General features: G+C 43.2%; 1 protein-coding gene across 2 annotated transcripts in view; it reads right to left on the reverse strand.

Annotated features, from left to right (window-relative positions):
- Window positions 1-18,686, reverse strand: part of STRADB (STE20 related adaptor beta) — a 123,960-nt gene that overhangs the window by 13,224 nt on the left and 92,050 nt on the right. The window contains exons 10-12 of one of the 2 annotated variants that reach the window (XR_003942875.1): window positions 17,162-17,406; window positions 15,896-15,938; window positions 4,350-7,174 (exon numbers count right to left, since the gene is read on the reverse strand). Coding sequence is in view for 1 of the 2 variants with exons in the window: in XM_030210113.1 (XP_030065973.1) it covers window positions 7,031-7,174; window positions 15,896-15,938; window positions 17,162-17,406 (432 nt within the window). In the remaining variant the exon portion in view is untranslated. Of the gene's footprint in view, window positions 1-2,543; window positions 7,175-15,895; window positions 15,939-17,161; window positions 17,407-18,686 lie in introns of those variants that run through there. The other variant, XM_030210113.1, reaches the window with a different exon arrangement.

Below are 18,686 nucleotides of genomic sequence, written 5' to 3' on the forward strand. Positions count from 1 at the left end.
GAAGCCTGGAGAAGACTGAATACAGAAGAGGGCTGAATGGGAAAAGCTGGTAGTGGGGAGGGGGCCTAAGCAAACAGTCAAGTGAAGAGATAGCAGATGTGCTTGAACGATAGGAAATATGAGAACAACAGAAAGAAAAGCCAAGTGCATATGGGGTTACAGGGCTAGTTTAACCATTGGACCAGGTGAGGCACTGGCTCAGGGCACCAAAATCCCAGTCTCTGATGTCACCACCAGTGCCTCACCTGGTCTAAAGCTTAAGCCTTCTCTTCCCTCTTTGAGAGTCCGGCAACTCTCCTCATCTTTCCACCATAATCCTGAACACTTTACCTTAGTTGCCGGCAGCATGAACAACAGGCAGCTTCTGGCCCATCTCTGCATCTTCCCTTTGCAGTCCTGCCCACAGGAAATTGCATAAGAAGAGGTGGGATCCACAGAGGGAAGACGCAGGGCCAAAGCTGCCTGTTGTCCATACTGTGCTGCTGGCAACCAAGGTAAAATGTACAGAACTGCAGTAGAAGAGGGAAGTACAGAGCGACTGAACCAGGGGAGTGAGGAGAGAAGGGGAGAATGAGAAATGTCAGACCCGTGGGGAGCGTCAGCGACAGAAGTAATACGAAGGGGGATGCTAAAGCAAGTTGTCTTAGAGCCCATAATTGCTTGAGCCAGCCCTGATGAAGGATGAGGGGTTGGGAGAAGCTGAGAGAGCGCAAGAGGAGCCAAAAGGAAGTCCCTGAGCAGAGGGGCAGAAAAGAAGCGCAGGACTGAAAAATGGGCAAGTCACTTAACCCTCCATTGCCCCAGGTACAAATAAGTACCTGTATATAATATGTAAGCCTCATTGAGCCTGCCATGAGTGGGAAAGCACGGGGTACAAATGTAACAAAAAAAAAAATCAAGAAAGGAAGAGGGTGAAAGAGGAAAACAGGATTGGAAGAGGAGAAATATGAAGGAAGTAGGAAAAAATGCCCGTTTCTGAGCGGAATGAAATGGGCGCTAGCAAGGGGCCCCCTCCCTCCGAGCTACTTGCCTTGTTCGGGGTTCGCGTTGCTGTGTGTGGGGAGGTTTTTTTGTTTTTGTTTTTTTGCTGCGCCTCCGTGGCCGTGCCTGTGGCGTTTCCGTTTTGGCCCTCAAGTGTAATAGCTCCGCCCTCGACGTCATGACGTTTTGACGCGAGGGCGGTGCAGACACTCCAGGGCACACCGGATATCTTGGGCGCCTCAACTTCCGTGGAGGCTTCAGAACGTTGGGGTTGCCTTTTATATAGAGAGATATTAGGGAACAGATTCTATTGATCTTTGTCCTCTACAGTTATGTCTTGATAGGGTGGCTGTTTGGTTAAAAGAAAATCATCTAATGAAAGGGAAAGGGGATGGGATTTGATATACCACCTTTCTGTGGTTATAATCAAAGTGGTTTACATATTATATAAAGATACTTATTTTGAACCTGGGACAATGCTTAACCTGGAAAAAATTACAACATGCTGGGGTTCGTGGCAGCCATTTTGACAGTACAGAAGGCATGGGCAGGAGCAACTGGGGATCGTTCCTGCCCAGACTAGCCACTGGACCACTATGGGCTCTAAGGTAGGCCTGGGAAGGTGAGGCTATCTTTGTTCAGGGGGAAGGGATGAAGGGGATGAGACTGTTACTGTTGGGGGAGGAGGAGGGAGAAGAGGTTGCAACAGTTTAGGGACAGGGCTAGTAACTGAGCGTCAAATTTCAATTGCTTTCTAGCTGAAAGTCTCAACCGAATTATTGCATACATCATTAGAGCTTCACCACTGAATCCCCTGGTATATTGAAGACTTTCTGAATACAAACTGAATTATGAGTGAGCAGCTCAGAGGGAATTAAAATTATAGTGTACAGCCAGAATTTATTTGATGAATATACATGCTTTTAGTCTAAACAAATCAACTCAACAGAATTTATGGTCTTTAATCTATATTTGCACTTTCTGTCAATTTAGGGGTCCTTTTACCGTATTAATGATAAGAAGCCCATAGTAATATAATGGGCATCTTATCATTTAGCACACGCTAAATCCATTAGCACGCCTTAGTAAAAGGACTCCTTAATAACTTGGATCACCTGTGTGGGTGTTTTGTTTTTTTTAATGGTTTTCCTCTTGATCCTACTTGGGCCCAGATTTAGGTACAAGAAAGGTAGGCAACTGCCTCTAGTGCAAACCTCGGATAGACACCAGAGTATTGCTATCACTGCCAGTCCTCAAACCGGGCAGGCATCGCTGCCCTTTTAAACAGCCTGATCCAGCATCAAAGATTCAGTGTGGGACCTGAAAACCCTTGCAGCCCTACAATTCCCAGAGCACCATTTGGGGCTGTCCGGAGTATGAGGGCATGTAGGCTTCATACTAAATTTTTACAATATATTTACTGCTACTGCTCTGGGAACAAACAAAACTGACAGATCGGGATCTGGGGAAGCACTGTGCACCTCTCCCCCCCCCCCCCCCCCCCACCAGAGGACAGGGAGTAAGGGGCACCTCTTATCCTCCCCATTGCCTACGAGTGCTTGGGCCCTGCTCTTTGATTTTGCTTGTAGAATTCTCCAGCTAAGTTGAAAGGGTAGAACAAACTGAGAAGCAGAATTTGGTTTTACTGTTAATTACACTGCAGCCAAAAGTCATTCTGTCCAATTATTGAATAGGGATTGTAATAGAGCATTTATATCCATTACTTAAAAAATGGCTTTGTTTGGTGTGAGTGAACCCTGAGATTGGTCAGCTGCTGTGGCAGTGCAACAGGAAAGAACAATTTAGAAGAGCCTTGTGGGTCTTATCTGCTGCTATTTTCTCTGTTTAAATTTATTTTCTTAACTTTCTAGAAACCAAGAATCTTTCATTAATTCACAGAAGAGGTACAGCAGGGGCAGACACTGTGCAAGGTTCTTCAAACACCCCTGCCAATATATGTATGCATTTATTTAATAAGGCTGCTCTGGAGGGCTTACTTGTAGCGGAGAGAGAGGACAATTCAGTTTTCACAATTGTTTAATCTTTGGCTTCCTCGCTGAGCCTCTCAACAAATGCTCATTGTTCCAGGCTTGAAACAGGACTGAGAAAAACAATTCATTCTGTGTATTATCACAAAGTGGATGTCAGATTGTAACAAAGTTAGTCACTACTGATCTTGGCCAGATTTGAACCAGTGACATAAAGATGAAAGGCTCCATAAACCTGTGCCCTAATCACAGCTGGATTTTGAGCCCATCAAAAGAACATTTGTAGCTAAGAATGCTGTGTTTGCCATACACTCTCTAATTTTTACAGTGAAAAATACTTTGATTAAACTAATTAGTAAAACAATAAGACATAAAACCAACAATTACTTGATAGGAGGAACAAGAATAATTATCAGAGAATCATTTAAATCTTCCAGTTCAGTACATACGAGTTGAAAAATTGATCAGTGATAAATATTATGGATCAAGGTCATAGCACATACTCTACAGAGTTATTAATGAATTCCAAGTAATCTAACACACTCTGGACAGTTTTGCTTTTTTAAACCCATCTGCAGGAATTCTAGTATTTCCAGTTCTGCATTTTTTTTAAAACAAAAGCGGTGTTACAGATCTAGAGTGGACAGTTAAGTGGTCAATTCAAGAAAAACTGCCTAAAGTTAGGTGCCAAACTATCACATGCAAAGCACATACCACCAGATTCTATGTATAACGCCCAAATGTGGGTGCCAATCGAAGATGCATGCACAAATTAATTGGCTTACAAGCCAATTAATTGCAATAAATTGATATTAACTATCAATTATTACAGTTAACTGGCATTATTAAATATCTGCACATGCATCTTCCTGGGCATTATTCTATAACCCCGCGAGTTTAAATCTCCCAGCGTGAAACTCAAAAGAGGGCATTTTTAGGGGCAGGGCAGGGGCATTCCAAAACATCATGTGCAGAGTTATAGAACAGCGCCATTCTTGCGCTCAAATGCCAAGATTTGGGTGCTGCCATTTACACCAGGTTCCAGCTGGCATAAATACCGGAGCTCAATTTGGGCAAGGGAATGGGCTCTAAGCACTATTCTATAAAGAATGCTCATCTCGAAGTGCCTTGATACAATAATGCTCGGAGCCAATTTTTTTCTGGTGCCCAAATTTTGGTAAGAAAACCAGAGAGAGCCAAGCAGCATTTACAGAAGATTCACCAAAGGTCTTTCTCAAGCCTATTTACCCAATACCATTTGGGAAATGTTGGCATATTGAAACCATTGGATGTTTTCTCTCCACATACATTATCAAGACTCCTGAAGCAGGTCATTGGCCGAAACACAGTGCTGTGTCGAGTCTTCAATCATCAATAAACAATTTTTCATTTGAACTCTTGAAGTTTTCTTCGTTTGTCCTTGGAAAGCCACAGTCCATTTTTCACCGTTTTCTTATCCTTTTGCCTTTCGTGGGATTCCAGTGTACTTCTACTATGGTGGACTGTTTTCATGTCCAAATTTGGGTGCCATTTACTGAATCCTGTCCATATTGCATAATGGCAATTAAAGGCATAATTGCTGTTATAGAATACTAGCTTAAGTCAGCATTTATATGCCAACATTTAGGTGCAAGCATTTATACCATGTCAATAGCAAGCATATATGCGGCAGTTGCACGTGTGAATGACGTTCTATAAAGTTAGTGCAAAAGTAGTTCTAGGCGTGTCCCTTCCACATGCACCCCCCCCCCTTGAAATTGCACACAATAGAAATTGCATGCCAATGTTATAGAACAGTGAGTAAGTACAGTTACACATGTAGTGCAAATTTGTGCCAATCAACTGCAATTAATGCCAATTATTAATTGTTCAAATAAATGGACAGAAATTTTAAATATTAGCAGGGACATTTCAACCCAGCTAATTAATATGACTCAATCCATTATATAACGCACATGCATTTTCTTCAAAATTTATTTCTACAAAAATGTTCAAAGCACTGAAAAATCATTCTCATTTCTTCATGTACAAAAGAGATCATTAAATAAGAAGACAAACTTTACTTAACTTGGCTTTTGTTTTCACTCTTAAGTTAACTTTTGGCACGTATCTTTTCAAACATGGCAAGACATGGACGCCACCTTAACTTAAGAGTGAAGTCTAAAGCCAAGTTAAGTCAAGTTTGTCTGTCTTATTTGATGAACTCTTTTGTACATAAATTATGAAGAAAAAGGAAGAAAATACTTGTGCGTTGTAGAATGGATTGAGTCATACTAATTAGCTGGGAAATTGTGAATTATTAATTGTTAGCACCAATTATAGCCTAAATAACGGCATCACGCACATGTTCTTCAGGGCTTGAAGCCTTTCTACAGATTTCTCATCAAGAAGCACGAATCCCTTTTAATTCTGAAACAGGACATAAGATTATGCTGGGATAACAGGAATATAAAAAGATAATGGATTCTATACTTGGAAGAATTTCTTTGCTAGTAATGCCAGAGAAAACCCCATAAGAATAGTCTTATCTTTTCCTATAAAAAATGTCCATTTTTGTAGTTCTCACATAGAAAAGGCACTTGTAAGCCTAAATATTAGAAGGCCAAACTTGGTGCCATAAGTATATACTACTGTAAGGCTGTGGAAATCCCAGGTGTTGGGTCGCCATGGTGGTTGAATTTTTGGTCTGGCAACTGGCATATAAATAAGAGCATGGCAACCAGGCTTGAAGCTGCTCCTCTTTTCTCTCAATCCAGGGGCCAATGCAGAAAGCCATCTCGAGCAAAAGTGCACAGTTACCACAAGGTATATGCACACGTTACTGGATGCACAATGCAAAAAGGAGTTCAGCGCAGGTTAAGTTAAACATTCACGTGGGCAGGCACAGTTTATTAACATGAATGGTAATGAATTCATTATGTATTCATAGACATAAATGGAGGATTTTAATGCGCGCACAATGCAAGAAATTCACCGCCAGTTCTGAGGCAGCATAGAAGGGATACGCAAGAGGAATTAATGCAAGATTATTTCTTTTCTTCTGCAACCAGAGCAGTAACCTGCAACTTCGAAAGTTAAAACTGGCAATAACAGCTCTGTGCATGTCTGAAGAAAACGAAAATAGCAGCATATATCTGCACATGAACCAAAATGTTGCTCTGTACCTAACTATTAGCCTTGCAAAAATGTGCAAGAAAGGTTAATATTTATGCTCAGAATAACATTCTGGTTCATGCACAGAAGTGTGCTGGCATTTTTGTTTTCTTTGGATATGCGCACAGTGACGTTGCCCTAACCGCAGAACTTTCGTGTGCATGTGTCCTGCAGGCTTTCTCCAATTAACACATCAGTTCTGTGCACTCTGAATTTGCATCTCATTAGCTTACTGCATCGCCACAGAATATTTTCCCATTAATCTCATGGTAGAAGCCGCTTGCTCAGCCATCAGTTTGCGTGGCTTTCTGCATCGACCCCCCCCCCCCCCCCCCGGTGTTTATTTCCTCACTAAACAAGAAGCATGTACCAAGGAGGACAAGGAGCAGCTGCTTGATAGGTACCAATATGAAAAAGGAGGACGAGCTGGCAGGCCAGGCTTACCTGAGAGGAGGAGCCACCAGCGAGGAAGGGGATTGAGGACCTAATCAATGATCTTTCTGGCACCTACAAATTTAGCAGCACAATGTAAATTAGCCACTGTTTCTGGCATTTCCAGTTCAGGGAATTTCAAATGAAATAAATGATAATTACATGTAGAGAGTCAATGCAAGTGGTAGACCCACGCACAATTAGGTAATTTGGCTGGACAAGGAACACAGTCCTTGAAACATAAAACAGTCTTTGCAGTAAATTCCAAGACATCTACAGTAGTTGCATCCTAACAGTGCCTCCTTTGACCCAGAAATGGTTCTTTAAAAAAATATTAATAGAAATGTTTTCCAGTACTTTACTTGTATTTTCAAGCACACATCTGGTGTATACTCATCTAGTACAGTATAGGGAAATCCCATAAGCTGTTGCCACAGCATTAGTTCATAAGAGGTAAAATGATTTGCTGTATCCCTCTAGAATTCCCAGTCTGGATACTCTTCACTTGGAACTGTGCAATCTAGCTCATTCCAGGGACCTGCTGTCAGGAACTGTGTTCTTTTGTGCTCAGTGGCAGGAGGCAACAGTGAGAGCAAGGAGCCCTTTGTTTGGTCTTTTGCCTACGGAAAAAAGAAAGGAAATAGGTTAAGTATTTCCATGTGGTCTTGGAAAACTGAATTCTCTTCCACAATATTTTGACTAGGTCAAAGTACAGTGAAGAGCACACAATAAATTTACTTATGTGAAAGTAAAAAATGTATTGTCTAGTATAATACTTTTTGAGTAAAAGTGAAGTACTGCAACTACAATAAATGCAACTACTGTTAATGTTTTTATCCCAACAAATTTATTGCTCTACAATTCAAGCCACTTTGCTTTTAGTAAAACTGCGTTTTGAAAATTACTGTCACTCATGTCATTAATAAACTAGCATAGCTAAAATGGTGTTCAACAACTGCAAGGGGATGGAAAGGTGAAAGGGAATATAGGCACTTTTTCTGTCCCCAGTGGGCTCACAATCTAAGAATATTTTTTTTCTACCTGGGACAATGGAGGGTTAAGTAACTTGCCTAGAGTCACAAGGAGCTGAAATGGGAATAGAACCAGCTTCCCCTAGTTCTCAGGCCACTTCACTAACCATTGGGCTGATAGTCCTCTACAATGGCAGGAAGTGGAGAGTTCAGTCTGCCAAAAGTTCCTTCAAATCAGACCAGGTTGCAATACTACTGATGTCTTCTGACTAGGTCTGCAGGTATTGATCAAAAGAGTCTCTGTTATGTTGTGAGCCCATGGTTTGTAGTAGGAATCTACGAAAGACTGAATCCCCACAGGCAGACAAGGAAAGTGGCTGCAGGCAGCCAGGCAAATCAAAGCACAGAGGGCAACAGGATCTAGTTCCACAAGTAGCTGGAACTGGAACTCGAGAATACAAGGAAGTCAAACAGAACAGGAGCCCATTCCCATGGGCCGCAAGGCCAAACTGGAACCCAGGCACACAGAAAGCAAGATAAAATACTGGAATCCAGTGTGAAATGTAATACCGGAACCTACACACACAAGCAGCAAAGCACTGCACAAGAACCCACACAGACAATAGCAAGCTTCAATATTGGAACCACACACACACAAGAAGAGAAAAGCTGCACAGGAACCCCCACACACAAGTAAGGCAACACAAGGCTGGACCATACTCATACAAGCAGCGAATGGCTGCACAGAAATTCACACACATAGGAAGGCAACACAAGCTGAAACCCACTCACAACAAACAGTCTCAAAGAGCAGGAGCTGGCTAGAAACGGGGCGGCAAGAAGACTGCATCTCAGGACCCAGGCAAGTAGAGAAGCTAAGCAAGGCAGCTTTGACGTGAGAGAATCAAGGGTCTGGACTGGTAGAATTAAATCGGGCTATGGTGTCTGACGTCATGAAGCCACCTGAGGTTCGAGTCCCGCACTGTGATGGAGCTTCTGGCAATGTGACTCGCCGCCAGGGACCCGTCAGACGCTGCCTGCGCGGACCGTCATCTGAGTCACGGTAGGACCGTGACAGTCTCTGTCTGAAGTACTTCCCTTCCTACCAGTGTGGAGGCAGAAAGTAGAGTGATCAACAGGACTCTTCCAAAAACCAAGGAGATGTGATGAAGTAGTGTCTATTCAATACTAAAAATGGACTTGACACAGCACCGTGTTTTGGCAAAGTGCCTGCATAAGGAATCTAAAACATCACGTTTGGAGATCCCTCCTCATGGTTTCTACACCGTCCAAAGTAGCCACTCTATTGGTTATCTTTGTGTCATTTCCAATCCATTTTACCACTTTGAGTCCTAAGTTCAGCACTCTCAGCTTATTCACGAGTCTTCTCTAAGGGACCGTATCAAAGGCTTTGCTGAAATCCAAGTAGATTACATCTAGCGTGTGTCCTTCAACCAGTTCTTTGGTCACCCAGTCAAAGCAGTCAATTAGATTTGTTTGGCAGGATTTTCCTTTGGTAAAGCCATGTTGCCTTGGATCCTGTAACCTGTTGGCTTCTAGAAAATCAACTATCTTTTCCTTGGCTTCTAGAAAGTCAACTATCTTTTCCTTTCCTTCCTTCCATTATTTTTCCTACCACTGACGCGAGGCTTACCGGCCTGTAGTTTCCCACTTCTTCCCTGTCCCCACTTTTGTGAAGAGGGACCACATCAGCTCGTCTCCAGTCCTGAGGAACTTCTCCCGTCTCTAAAGATCTATTAAATAAATCCTTAAGAGGACACGCCAGGACTTCTCTTCCATCCAGCCCCATAGCTTTGTCCACTATCAGATTTTCAAGCTGCTTATATATGCTTTCTTCTGTGAACAGTGTAATATCCACTCCATTCCCAGATATACCCTTGGCAGCCAACCACGGTCCTTCTCCAGGATTTTCTTCCGTGAACACAGAAGAGAAGTGTGACAAAACAGTGGGCTTAAGCCTGTAACTTGTATTATTTCTTGAAGTGTATTTCTCTAGTTTGGCCAGAAGGTGGTGCATGCTTATATTTAAAGCTTTTACAGAGAAAAGACCTGCAGTGATGTGGCCAGCTATTTTTGAAACTTGTTATTCTGGGCTCTGATTGGCCCAGAAGCTCAATTTCCTCTAGAATGTACTGGCTTTTGCTCCAGTCTTAGCTAGGAAGAAAAGAGAGTAGGATCTCTTTGCTGAGGCTCTGTGAACAGTTATATGTCCTGATCTTCCCAGGTACTACTTAGACAGTATACAAATATTTAGTTAGTGTTATAATTGATCCATATTTCAGTTACCTGTTATTGTTCTGCTTACTGCACTTTTTATGTTTCACAGTTCAATTTTTCAGACAATAAACATTCCTTTTAGTTTATTGCCTCTGTTTGTCTGGACTGATAAAGAATCCTGTTTTTTGTGTGTTGGGTATGTGAGTTCTTTCTGGGAACTGTGGGACCACTGGGAGTGTGGCCTCTAGTAACCTAGAAATCACTGGGGATAATTTGAGAGTGGGAGACTCACCCCGAGGTGGTTGTGACCCAGTCAGTGGGAGAAGGGTGCTAGTGTAGAGCACAAGCGGCAGGTACAGGCAGACCTGAGCTGCGCTGGGGATAGACCCTCTAAGTAGCCGCAGGGTAGCCCCAGGTGAGTGGCTAAGCATTTTATGACAAGAAGTATTTGTTTAGCACATTTGCTTTATCCTCATCACTTTCTACATAGCTATCATCAGCATCCTTCAGTCTTACAATTCCATTCCTCTCTTTCTTCCTTTCCCCAATATATCTGAAAAAGGTCTTGTCACCTCTCTTTACATCTTTAGCCATTTTTTTCTTCCACCTGTGTTTTTGCTTGCCATAGTTCCCTCTTGCCTTCTTTGAGTTTAAGCCAGTAATCTCTTCCATGATCCTCCTGTTGCGTTCTTTAGTTCTTGAACGAAGCCTCTTTTGCCCTTATTTTTTCTGCCACCTGCTTGGAGAATCATGTGGAGGGGCATTTTCGAAAGGGACGTCCAAGTTTCGATTTGGACATCCTTGCAAAACGTCCCAATCCAGGGGTGGGGAAACCTGTATTTTCGAAACAAGATGGATGTCCATCATTCATTTCGAAATACTGTCAGGGACGTCCAAATCCTTAAGTTTCGCTGTTCTTAGATTTGGACGTCCCTCGACATGGACGTTTCTGATTTTCAGCGATTTTCAAAACCAAAGACGTCCATCTCAGAAACAACCAAATGCAAGCCATTTGGTCATGGGAGAAGCCAGCATTTGTAGTGCACTGGTCCCCTGACATGCCAGGACACCAACCGGGCACCCTAGGGGGCACTGCAGTGGACTTCATAAAATGCTCCCAGGAACACAGCTCCCTTACCTTGTGTGCTGAGCCCCCCAACCCCCCCCCAAAACCCACTACCCACAACTGTAGACCACTACCATAGCCCTTACGGGTGAAGGGGGGCACCTAGATGTGGGTACAGTGGGTTTGTGGTGGGTTTTGGAGGGCTCACAGTGTCTTCCACAAACGTAACAGTTGGGGGGGGGGGGTTGCTGAGTCCGCCTCTCTGAAGTGCACTCACCCACTAAAACTGCTCCAGGGACCTACATACTGCTGTCATGGACCTCAGTATGACATCTGAGGCTGGCAGACATATTTTGAATGATGTTTTTTTGCGGGTGGGAGGGGGTTAGTGACCACTGGGGGAGTAACGGGAGGTTATCCTCGATTCTCTCCGGTGATCATCTGGTCATTTCGGGCACCTTTTTGTGCCTTAGTCATAAGAAAAACAGGTCCGGGTGAAAACGTCCAAGTGCTTGTCATGAATGTCCTTCTTTTTTTCGATTATGGGTCAAGGTCGTCCAAGTGTTAGGCACGTCCAAGTCCTGTCTTCGCTACGCCTCCGACACCCCCCCTTAAACTTTGGCTGTCCCTGCGACGGAGCACAGTTTGGGATGTCCAAAATCGGCTTTCGATTATACTGATTTGGACGTTTCTGTGAGAAGGACGTCCATCTTCCGATTTATGTCGAAAGATGGGCGTCCTTCTCTTTCAAAAATGAGCCCAACAGGCTTCCTGTTTCTCTTGTTTTTGTTTACTGTCCTTGTGTAAAGATCAGTTGCCATATTTATAGCAACTTTTAGCTTGGACCACTGTGCTTCCACTTCACCTGTGCCTACCCATGCCATCAGCTCCTTCTTCATTTTACCAAATTCAGCACATCTGCACTTTACTTTCGCTATTATATCAAACCATATCGTGCTATGATCACTATTGCCTAGGTGGGCACCCACCCAGACATTGGAAACATTGCCTCCATTTGTGAGCACTACATCCAGTGTCAACCCTTCCCTCATGGGTTCTGTCACCATTTGTCTGGGCAAGGCACTCTGAGAGGCATCCACGATCTCCCTACTCTTTCCAATTCTGCCGACGGGACATTTCCATCCACATCAGGCAAGTTGAAATCTCCCGGCAACAAAGCCTCCCCTTTCTTACCAAGCTTATGGATATCTTCAATCAGATCCTTGTCTAGCTTCTCCATTTGTACCAGAGGTTTGTAGATAACACCTGTGTGGATACAGATTCCATCTTCTCTTTCCAAAGCAATCCATATAGCTTCTTTCTTTCCCCAGGTCCCCTGCATTTCAGCTGCTCTGATATTATTTTTAACATATAGCACCACTCCTCCACCTCTTTGGCTCTTCCTATCCTTCCTAAAAAGATTATAACCCGGTATGGTCACATCCCATTCATGAGTCATTGAACCATGTCTCTGTAATAGCAACAATATCCAAGTCTTCTTCAAACATTAGGGCTTGCAAAGTCTTGAACCTTTTTACTTAGGCTATGAGCATTTGTACTCATTGCTTTCCATGTGTTATTACGTGCATTTAGATGGTTACTAACCCCACTGTTGTCATGATTTTGCTGGAGGTGACTTTCTGAATTCCTTTTCTTCCTATTGTCACCCTCACCCTCTAGTTTAAATGTCTAGAAACATACCATCTGAATTTTTCCCCAAGGATCCTTTTTCCTGTCACAGAAAGATGTAGCCCATCATTACAGTACAGCCTGTGCTTTTCCCATGTACTGCCCTTTCCTCCTATGTATCTCCTACACCCCTTCCCATGCACTCCGCTCCATGGATAAATCCTTCTTATCTGTTCCCTTCTCCACTACTGCCAACTCCAGACTTCGCGCCTTCTGTCTCGCTGCACCCTACGCCTGGAATAAACTTCCTAAGCCCCTACGTCTTGCCCCATCCTTGGCCACCTTTAAATCTAGACTGAAAGCCCACCTCTTTAACATTGCTTTTGACTCGTAACCACTTGTAACCACTCGCCTCCACCTACCCTCCTCTCTTCCTTCCCATCCACATTAATTGATTTGATTTGCTTACTTTATTTTTTGTCTATTAGATTGTAAGCTCTTTGAGCAGGGACTGTCTTTCTTCTATGTTTGTGCAGCGCTGCGTATGCCTTGTAGCGCTATAGAAATGCTAAATAGTAGTAGTAGTAGTAGAATGACATGGGGATAAAATTTGTCCCCATCCCCTTGGGCTCTGACTCCGTCCCCATCCCCATCCTGTCCCTGCATGCCCTGTCTTCATCCCCGTGGGCTCTGTCCTCATCTGCAGAAGCCTCGAACATTTATGATTTTATATTTAAATCTTTTTATTAAAGTATAAAAAGGAACACTATGCTGTGCAACTGCTGTGTATAAATTACAAATAGAAAACAATAATAACAATGAGCAGCTATAATAAACCCTCCTACCACCACCACCCTCTACACTTCGAACCCCAACAATAGCTGACTTTGTCAGACCTGTGAGTTCTTGTACCAAGTAGAGCACTGCCGAGCCTGGTACTTGGACCAGGTTCTGCTTGGCGGCCGGACAACCCCAGGTTTCACCTGTGCTGACCGCCGTTCCCCAGAGGTTGAGCCCCTAGGTGCGGGCGGCCTGCAGGGCTTATGAGATGGAGCAGCAAGCGGGGTGATGAACGTGACGGCCAGACAAGCAGCAGGCAAGAGAGTAATCCAGGTACAGGCAGAGTCAGTAGGCAGGCAGCAGACACGAGAGTAATCCATGTACAGGCAAGATCAGGAGGCAGGCAGCAGCCACAAGAGTAATCCAGGTACAGGCAAGGTCAGGAGGCAGGCAGCAGACACGAGAGTAATCCAGGTACAGGCAGAGTCAGTAGGCAGGCAGCAGACACGAGAGTAATCCAGGTACAGGCAGAGTCAGTAGGCAGGCAGCAGACACAAGAGTAATCCAGGTACAGGCAAGGTCGTGAGGCAGGCAGCAGACACAAGAGTAATCCAGGTACAGGCAAGGTCGTGAGGCAGGCAGCAGACACAAGAGTAATCCAGGTACAGGCAAGGTCAGGAGGCAGCAGCAGACACAAGAGTAATCCAGGTACAGGCAAGGTCAGGAGGCAGGCAGCAGACACAAGAGTAATCCAGGTACAGGCAGAGTCAGTAGCGAAGAACAAAGTAGAGGAGAAGCACACTACTGAGCAAGTAAAACCTACTAAAGTAGAAGCTGAAGAAAGGACTCTAGGGAGAGCTCAGCTGATAAAGTGCTGGTGTCTGACATCAGCAGGGAGAAGGGGCACAGCCATAGGACAAGAGCAGGGGAAGGAGGAACCGGAAGACCAATAGGAGAGAAGCAAGGGACGCCAGGCAGAGGAAGAGCAGACCCAGGTGGGTGGAAGCAAAGCAATCAAAGAGCCTGCAGCCAGAGAAGAACTACACACATGGCTCAGGGCTGTGCCAGTCAAGTGTGCGTGTCGACGGGACCCTGTGCAGCCCGAGGACGCCGCTTGCGTTGAGGTAGGGGACATAACAGACTTCTACTACCCCAAGGGACATGGCAGATGAAAACCTTGCATAGCAGTGTATACTGCTGCCACCAACAATGGTTCTGAAGTAGACAGGGAGTTCAAAGACAGGTGGAACTGCTGGGTCATGGAGGGGTGGATGCTGAATCTGAGGGTGGAGGAACCGGGATGTGACTGCTGCTGAGGTGGTTTGGGAGCCTTACTGGCCACCAGACTGGGTGGGGGCCTGAGCCAAGAAAGGGTGGGCATGTACTCACCCAGGGCCACCTGTAGATGTACCACACTACATGACACGTTTGCCATTATTCTTGTCTCAAGTATTAATACTCTATACTCCAATTCACGCCTTGAGATCATTACAGCACAACCTTTTTATTGTACTCTCTTTTTGCCATATCTGTTTTGACACCATCCATTTGTCAATTGTCAGCATGGTTGGGCCAACCCTCAGTAACCATCTGTCATTTTAAATACAAATAGAACCGTAGTATCAAAAATTTAAAACTGCACTTAAAACATATCTTTTTGAGAAAACCTTCAAGGGGCTGATTTCTATAATGTCTGTAGTCTGTTTGGGTGGCGAGGTGCTGGCGGAGGCTGCAACATGCTGGAGTTAGGGCAAAGATTTCTTCTGTTCTGTTATTTTCTTGTATTTGTAAACTGTCCAGATGGCATTGCTGATGATACAGTATATCAAGCAATAAATACAACTCGAAACTTACTGATTTAATTTCCATACATTCAACTAGACTAATATGGCATCCACATTAGTTTAAACAAATAAATCCTAATCTCCCTTTAATATTTAACTGCCTGAATTCTCTAATAACCCTGAAAGTAAAATCTTTCTAAGCACAGTACAGGCTAACTATCATCCCCTGGTGAAGAGATGGTGTTTCAAATACACACTGAAGTGTTGCTATCTGTTTTGTTCGATATGTTATACATTTGGATGTTATGTATGTTTTAATTGTGAGCTGATTAGGTACAAGTGGGCTATAAATTTTACAAATAAAGAAAAAAAATAAAAGAAAATGTATCCTCAAACTTAAAAGGTACAGTATGCAGAGCATGGTTTCATAAACCTTTCTTGGGGTGGGGGGTGGAGTCAGGGGGAGTTTAGGGGGGGAGGATGGGAAGGGATAGAGGGGTGGGATAGGTAGACATGTTGTAGTGCATCTTTGTTAATAGTGTTGATTCAGGTGTTAATCCTTTAAAGAACTATGCATACTTGTACACTGTTTATTAACCTGTCTGCAATAAAAATGATTGAAACATAAACCTTTCTTGGGAACCCCAGAGCCAATCAAGCTTTTCGGATATAGCATGAGCTAGATGTGCATGCACTGCCTCTCATGCAAATTTATTGAAGATATCCAGAAAAATCTGACTGATTTTAGGGTTCCTAATAGAGGTTTGGAAAGCCCTGACAGACTGCATATGCCTTGTTTTATATTTTTATCCATAGTATTTTCTTTTCACCAAGTTTTGCTATTGACTACGAAAGTCAAACTGATAGACTCACCTGTTTAAAGAATGCATGGGTCAGCAAACTGCTAGCTGATGGCCTGGAACACAACATATAATCTGTCATGAATAAAAAGTCACATGGGAAGAGCAGTCTGCCTCTTGAAAAAAGTTAAGCCAGAGCAACTATGCTTAAAAGAGCAAAGAAAAACAAACCTTACCTTCCTCCTTACATAGTCTCAACCTTCTCTTATTCTAGTGTACACACATGCCTCTCCTTATCTCTATCCTTTCTCTCATTGTTTTTTTTACTCCTGCCCTCCCTTTTTGCACCATGTTCTTGTTCAGAAGTATCAGTGCTGGCACTCTGGAAGAGCCTAGAATCATAGCTTCTGTTTCAACCTTGAGGTTCAGAAATCTGCTGGACTCTCCCTATTCTAAATCATCATTTACACACAACAGGCAAAAATAATCCAATTTCAGAGCTTGAAGCCTGGACCCACAACACTGACTGAGCTGAACAGAGGATGTAGAAAGCCTACAGAGTACAATCCTTAAATGAGGGTGCAACCCAGAAGCCCTGGCAGTCCAAAATGCTCCAGAAACTCTTAGGTTCACCTGCAGAAGTTGTCCTGGAAAAAATGGTCCATGGAGGAAAAAAAGAGGGCGGCCTTACTTATGATGCAGATTCAGGTCTAATAGACAGATGCTGTTGAAGATCCAGTCAAATTCATACCTTAACTTGCAAAACAAACCAAAATGGTAAAGTCTTCTTTGGCAACAAAAAAAATTATTTTAAAAAACCCACATTTTTTTTATACTAAAGAATCTGGATAACAAAAGAACAGTCCTAGGTCAAAAAATGTAACTGAAGGAAAGATGTTTTCATTACATTATTGATATGGACCCCCCTGTTTAATTTTGGGATTCCAGGCCCTTCCTTCTTATCAAGCTCTCACTGGGCTGCGTGTAGGTATTAACTAGTAAGGGGGAAAGGAGAGAGTTCTGTGATACCCCAAGTAATTGTTCCAATAAAACAGTTTCCACTTACATTCTGTGTCATCTTAGCTGTCTAACCTCATGAAGATGAAAAATGCAGGCTCAACAGATGGCTCTCAGATAAGGCAATAGAGAATTCCTTATCTAGACTAACACCCAAGTTGCAAATCTACACCTGGACTTGACTCCTAAAGTCCTCAAAAAGATCCACTTCCTCAAGAAGATAAAGTTTTGCTATACTATCAGCCCCTTGTATTATAGAACTGATAAAGTGTAGTGCTTTTCATCTGTCAAGATAACTGTGCAGATGTCACAAATGTAATACCTTTTTTCCGGGTCCTGTTGCAAGCAGAGTTCCACCAAATTGTGAAAAGCAGGAGAGAAAGTTGTGGTGGAGGGGGTATGTAGTCTCTCACTGGTCATTGTGTGTGCAATACTAGAGACCAGCACGCTCTCTCCAATGCCCGAATCCACTCCTGATCGAGAGTTCTTCATTCTTGATTCCCCACAGGGGAAGGTATTAACATCCAATGGGCAAAAAGTGGGACCCTGCAGCTTCTGCAGAAGCATCTGTAAAAATAAAAAGCAGCATGATGCCAAGAAACCACACACTTCCGATGAGGACCCAACAGTTTATCTACACTATATATTACCCATATGCTAAGTGACAGAAAATGAAAGCTCTGCCGCCAGAAGAACGCAACAAAAATGGTACTGCAGTATTTTGTAGTCCAGATCAAAGATAAAAACTTATCTTTTTCAGTACTAATGACACAACACACATCATTTAACAGCACATTCTCGACTTTCAGTTGGCAGCCATGGCAGGTGGCTGTGTGTGAAAGAACTCCACAGCTCCAATACCCACAAGTGAGGTATGCTGATACTGATACACTCTTGTATTCCACAACTACTTTACAGTTCAGTACGGATAACATATAGTAAAGAGTTCAGACAATATTTGATGAATCAAACATCAATCCTAAAATAAATTCAACATTCTAACATCTTGCTACTATACAGTATAATTCTACCCAGCTACAAAATATTTATGTTTACACAGATGCAAAACAATAAAAACATACATTGGATTCTCAAAATCTTCGAAGAAAAATATACCTGTCCAGCAAAACATAGTACAAGGTTGAATCAAGTTCAAAGAAACTTTATTTTTTTGCCCTTCCCCCCACAACCAACTCCATTCTGCCTCTCCTCCCTAGCTTCATCACAGAAATCAACATTGATTAAGTATTCTACTTAGTGCTGTGAGTAATCCAAAATTGTTCCCATACAACAGTAAATTGTTTCCCCTGGACAGAGTCCAAATTTCCCAAACTCAGTCTCTCCATGGTGCACAGCATAATCATATCAGCACGCCCAGAAGCCAATGATGGTGAGTCTGGTTGCAGCCAACACCACAAAATATTCTTTTTCCCCATTAAAATGGCCAGTATGAAATGGATGAACTAGTCCAAAAACATAAAAAAAGATTTTTGGAGACAAACGCAAATTGCCTGTCCACATACCAACAATGCGGGCCTTAAGAACAGTTCAAAAATAATGAATCAAAGGGTAGTCCCAATACATGTCCCAGCATTGCCGGAGATGCCTGACATTTCGGACATTTATCATCTTCACTGATGGTAGCTTTAAAGGCATGGTAAGGTGAAATATGTAGACGGCATAGCATTTTATACTGTAATTCCCAAAGGGTAATATCAGTGAAAGCTGTAGCGTTCTTTAAACAAATTGGAATCCAAGTTGACGCAACTGGTACATTCAAATCTCTACTCCATGCCGCCACTAGTGGCTCATAGTCCAATGCCAACAATAAATCTTTCAAGGATTGG

Source organism: Microcaecilia unicolor, chromosome 7 (genome assembly GCF_901765095.1).
Source record: "Microcaecilia unicolor chromosome 7, aMicUni1.1, whole genome shotgun sequence".
NCBI lineage: Eukaryota > Metazoa > Chordata > Amphibia > Gymnophiona > Siphonopidae > Microcaecilia > Microcaecilia unicolor.